The 5,944-nt window shown below is 26.7% G+C and overlaps 1 protein-coding gene across 1 annotated transcript in view; it reads left to right on the forward strand.

The window, feature by feature from the left end:
• Nucleotides 1-610: 610 nt before the first annotated feature.
• Nucleotides 611-5,944, forward strand: part of LOC111684422 (DNA mismatch repair protein Msh6) — a 99,111-nt gene continuing 93,777 nt past the window's right edge. Inside the window, exons 1-3 of the mRNA XM_046947958.1 lie at nt 611-620; nt 3,011-3,135; nt 5,494-5,938. Of these exons, the coding sequence (XP_046803914.1) occupies nt 611-620; nt 3,011-3,135; nt 5,494-5,938 (580 nt within the window). The remainder of the gene's footprint in view (nt 621-3,010; nt 3,136-5,493; nt 5,939-5,944) is intronic.

Consider the following 5,944-nt stretch of genomic DNA (forward strand, 5'->3'; position numbering starts at 1 on the left):
GTTCAAGTGTTTTAGTGCTTTTAGTAGTATTAGTGTTTGAGTATATATGGTGGTGTATTTCAAAAAGTGAATGGTATTATTATTCCCTACAATTGCCTTTTTATGTTAATTATTTGCTTTTTAAATGCTTGGCCTAATTTTTCTCTTTAGCTGTTTCGTTTACCGTATGTTTTTTCTAGCTTTTATACCCTACTCACAGACATAGTAATATTATGCATTTAAGCAAACGTTTTTACATTATTTATTGAATATCGTAAAGTGAAACAAGAACTAGTTACTATAAACCAGAACTGAACTAAAACTAAACTATTTTATTTTGAACAAATAATTTATTTAGACACAGAAAAATAAATCAAAAAATAAAAACTGCAGGGTATCATATGGGCCAGTATGCCAAACTATAATTTCTTGCATGTTAATTTTTTGTTTCATTTTTAGGTTGTGTTGATTGCTTTGCCTTAACAGCTTTTTAGTTAAATATATCTAGTGTTTTTTTTTTATTTCTTGTTTTCGTAGCTTGCACAATTAGCTAAAGTGTGTCTAGTCTTCATTATTATCCTTTTTCCTTGCGCTGCTCTAAACTAAATACATACAAATGTACAATTTCTTAATGTCTTGGGGTAAGTCTTATGTGTTTGCTTAAGATCTTGCAAAAATGTTTTAGTTTTTTTTTAGCATTTGTCTCTATATTTAACAAAATATGCTAATCTATCTTATTTGCCTCTTGTGTTGCTTATTTTGATAAATTTTTATTTATATATATTTTCTCTTAAATTGTTTATAAAGTTTTTGTTGAAAAAAAATTACAATTTCTTAAATACAATTTAATTTTTTTGTTCATACCCTTTGCAGTAATTAGTAAAAGAAATTAACCATGAAAGGGTAAAAAGTTATTAAATTTAAAATTTTTTATAAGAACACAAAATTTTTTCAACTTTAACATTTTCTGAAAAATATTCTTTATAAAATATATTTTATTTTAAATCTATTTATTTTCAACTTTTCTCAAAAAAAGGGTTAAAAAATATTTTTACTCCAACGATTATCATTAGGTATTTAACTCCCCTTTTTTTGTTAAATTGAATGCTCGACTTGTATTTCAATTTAATATTATTATTTAAAATTTTTAACATAATTTCGTATTTACTTTTTGAATATCTTTTATCTGGTTGTTTGCATTAAAACAAAGTGAAAAGTATTACAAAAAAATTCTTAATAAATGACAGCTAAAAATAGAGCAAAACTCGTAAAATTATTACGAAAGTTAGAAAGAAACATTTAAATTTTCTTTAATGAAAATTATAAAATTTGTTTTGACACGCTATTAAAGGCGAATAAAATGTTTCCGCTTTGTAGTAATAGAAAACAGGAAGTTAAATTAAGTGGAAAGAGACAATGGTTAATTTAATGTATGAGTGCTAACAGAAGTTACTTTTTTGGTAAATAACTTTTCATTGTCTTCACTACATACATATTTCTTTTGGAGGCTAATATTTTAAATATCTAAAAGTTAAATATTTTTATGATTACTAAAATATTTTTCAATTAACTTGCACACATAAATACAGTTAACAAATCATTACTTTGCTTAGTGCTTAGTTTTAGTTCTGTTCCAGTTTAGTTCAGTTCTAGTTCAGTTCTAGTTCAGTTCTAGTTCAGTTCTAGTTCAGTTCTAGTTCAGTTCTAGTTCAGTTCTAGTTCAGTTCTAGTTCAGTTCTAGTTCAGTTCTAGTTCAGTTCTAGTTCAGTTCTAGTTCAGTTCTAGTTCAGTTCTAGTTCAGTTCTAGTTCAGTTCTAGTTCAGTTCTAGTTCAGTTCTAGTTCAGTTCTAGTTCAGTTCTAGTTCAGTTTTAGTTCAGTTCCAGTTTTATTCTAGTTTTGTTCTTTCTCAGTTCTAGTTCACTTATAGTTCAGTTCTATTTTACTTTCTTTTCTTTTGGTAAAAAATAAATTTTTATATTTTTATAAAAATTTTCAATCCCGCCACTATGTAATTCCATGAATGTTCCAAAATAGACATTCTACATTATTCACTCAAATACCTTAAATGTATATGTGTTTTGTTCTACACATACATGTGTACTTTCATACAAATACACACATATCCCTTTAAGTCTTTGTAATGAATATGGTGTTTTATTTGCAAAAGGAGACACAGGCATAATAAAACAGAAATAAAAAAACATAAAAAAGAAATTTTAAATAGGAATGAATTTAGGGTATATTTGCTCAAATCTTGCATAAGCATGTGGGAATTAATGTGGTATTTGGGGAAATTAAAGATAACAAGCAATTGCATTGCAGTACCAAAAACACACAAGCAATCTCAATTAAAGCCTGTAACACCAACAGCAGCAATGGCAACAGCCAAAGACTTAGATTAATTGGTTTAAATTGAGAAATGAATTAAATACAGGCACAAGTGAGAGTAGCAGCAGGGTCAAAGAAATCTCTTTTTAGTGTAACTAAATTTAAACAGCAATCAGAATAAATATTAGTTTTAGAAGAGTTTTGCAAAAGCAATTGTTAAATTTTACATTTTAGCAAAAGTAAAATATAGCAGAAATTAAGAAAAATTAATGAGTTATCTCTTAACAAGCTAATTAGTTTAATATTTGTTCATTATTTATTACCACCGTAAGCCATTTCCACTGAAAATTATTACACAAATAAACAAACAATTATAAATACTTAAAATTTTAAAAAAAAAAATCAACAAATATTTCATACTTAATTATCTTTAAACAAAGAACTGTCTAGATTGTTTCAAAGAATTTTTGATCTGAAATTAAACGAAAAAATAATTATTTGCCCTAAAACAATCTCATCAATAATTGTGCTAAATTTTAATTTGTTTTTTTTCCTTTTTTCTTTACTTCTCTTTTACTTTCCATGCCAAAACAATTCTCTAATTGCCAACGTTTTTAATGATCCAACAAACAAATAAATTTTATATGTATGTATATATCTGTGTATTTGTGTGTGTTCGTTTGTGTACACATCTGTGTCCAGTTGATGGTGAATACAAACAAAAATCAGCAACACAAACACCATCCGGTCATTTATCGACTACCAGTGAAGCGGAAATCAGCTGTAAACCGACAAACGATGAACGTGTTTTATATCAAAGCAGTAAGGTAAGTCTGTCGTCAGTTAGTCCATCAGCTAGTGAAGATTGTGATTTTTTTTTCCTTTTAAATAGAAAAAAAAGAGATAATATTTTCTTTTGAAGATACTGTGGTTGTTACAAACAGTATCTGATGGCTTTTTTTATAAATATTTGAATGGTTACCTTGATTGATTTATTTAAGTATATCTAAAAATAAGCTCTTAAAAGCTGGTTTAAAATAAAAACTTTTCTACACTTATAAGATTTTGTTAATGTTTTGTCAAAAAAGCTTTTAGTTCAAATATAAAGATAGCATTTAAATCTATTTTTAAGAATAGTTAAAATTTTGCTCTAAAAAGTTTTGTTAAGAAATCTAATATGAGTTTTTTACTACTTGAAATATGAAAAATAAATTGTTCAAAGAAAATTGTTTAAAAATTCTTTAAAATATCTTTTTAGAAGTTATTTTTTTAAATTTCAAAGCTTTTTTAAAATCGTTTCTTAGAAAATATATTTAACATCATTAGTAGCTAAATACCAAATTTCAACATAAAAACATATTTTTTATTTTTTTATAAAGGCTTTTTTGTTTTTTTTTTTTTTTATAAAACTTTTTTAATTCCTTTAAATTCAAAGATTTTTAAAAGTTTTTTTATAAAAAAATTACAAAAAAGTTTTCTTACACATCGTTTAAATAAGAAGATTTTGAACTTTTTTCATAAAAGCTTCTGTAGGTTTTCAAATGCAAAAAAGCTTTTTTGCCTTTTTTAATAAAAAATATAAAGCTTTTATTTTAATCTATTTTTATGAATAGTTAAAAGTTTTGCTATAAAAAGTTTTGTTAAAAAAAACTTATATGAGCTTTTTCAATAGCAAATTACCGAATTTAAACAGAAGTTTTATAAAAACTTTTTCAATAAAAAACTTTTTTATTTTTAAATAAATACACATCGCTTATATAAGAAAATTTTGCAACTTTTTTCACAAAAGCTTTTCTAGCTTTTCCAACACAAAATCACTACAGCTTTTCTAATAAAAAGTTTCTTTAGCTTTTCTAATAAAAAGCTTTTATAACTTTTCTAATAAAAAACGTAAAGCTTCTGCAAAAAAATCTTCTTAAGCTTTTCTAATACAAGGACTTTTTAGTATTTTAATAAATAAAATCGAATAAAGAACTTCTTCAACAAAAATGAGCTTTTTCAACTTTTCTCTCACCTCAAAGAAAAATTATTATTTCAATAAAAAGCTTTTTTTAGCTTTTCTAATACCAAGATTTGTAATAGTTTTCATAAATAAAATTTATGATAAAAATCTCCATCAAATTTTCTCATAATATATTTTTCTAAAAAGCTCTTTAAGTTTTAGATTTTTTTGTAAAAAGCTTAAATTTTTAACCTAAATTTTTATTTAAACTAATTGCTCTATATTTAATGTTTGATCATGAATTTAATTTTATTTTTTTTTTCTAATCGCTTTAAACAATTGCCGAAATTCTCGATGCATTTTTACTAAAATACATTTTGGTTGTAAGAAAACCTCCAAAATATGTATATAAACCCTAGAGTAAAGCTACCCAAAAAGAAGACATCTGTTACATTCTTAAACACACTTTTAAGAAGGCAGTTGTTTCCGTGGTGTCGCAATCTATTTTCAAAAAAATAAAAAATTATATAAATTTTAACAATGAATTAAGGCAAAAGTTTTTAGTTGTAAGAGTGCAAAAAGAGAAGATGAAGACGGTGCTGACAATGAGCAGGCTGACGATGAGATGAACCACTATGGTGATAATGATGTTGACGAGTTTGACAAAGATGACAATGTTATTTGTTTTTGTTGTGAAATCTTGCTGTTGTTGTTTTTGTTTAATGTAAATACAAGATGTAGCAACAAAAAAAAAAACAAAGTTTTGATTACTTTGTTTTACAGTGAAATTGAATGTTTAATAACTTTATGGAATTATTTTGCATTAATTGCTTAAAGTTTGTTTTGCTTAATGTGCTGACTTAACTTTGTTGGGGAATACTTATAATAAACAAAAACAACAACAATAATAACGACGACTATAAGTTGTACTAAAATAAACACAAATATGTATAGACAAGCAACCTATTGTGGCAGGTTGTGTTGTCATTATCAGCGGCAGCAGCAGCAGCATCATCTTTATCACCAACAACTTTGCTACAATATAATTATTTTGCTTAACATCCCCTTGGCCATATTGGCAACACAAACAACGTGTAATACTTTATTATATTTGATAAGTTTTTGTTGTAACAACCAACAAGGTGTAAATTTTAATATTATTAAAACTTCAAAAAAATACTAATGAATTTTTTAATATAATAATTATTTTTTTTTTATTTTTGCTGTTTTACTTTAATTTTAGGATGAAGAATTACATTATGCTGAACTTAGCTTGCCAACGGGTGGTGGCAGTGTTGCCAGCAATACAAATCCTAAAAAAACCATATCAGTAGATTGTAGCAGTAGCATGTTATTACAGGAAGCCGGCATTAATACCAATTTAAGTGGTATGACTGCGGGTACCTTACCTCACGGTTCCAGTGTACGCAAAATGTTGCCCAACATACCGGCAACGAGTACACTGCAACGCAATAAACCTATGGCTCCACCGCCCTCCTACGATTACTTTGAGGAGCCCACGATATATGCTCAAATAGATCATTACAAGACCACAAATACAAGCGCCAGCAATTCCAGTTCTGTGTCACCCTTCCCGCCTTGTATATCCTCACCAGCCTCCCAGGGCACACCTTCCACCGTGTCACCGGGCACTGTACAAATGTATACGCTACCTTCACATCCCGGTGGTTATC

Source organism: Lucilia cuprina, chromosome 4 (assembly GCF_022045245.1).
Source record: "Lucilia cuprina isolate Lc7/37 chromosome 4, ASM2204524v1, whole genome shotgun sequence".
Classification (NCBI taxonomy): domain Eukaryota; kingdom Metazoa; phylum Arthropoda; class Insecta; order Diptera; family Calliphoridae; genus Lucilia; species Lucilia cuprina.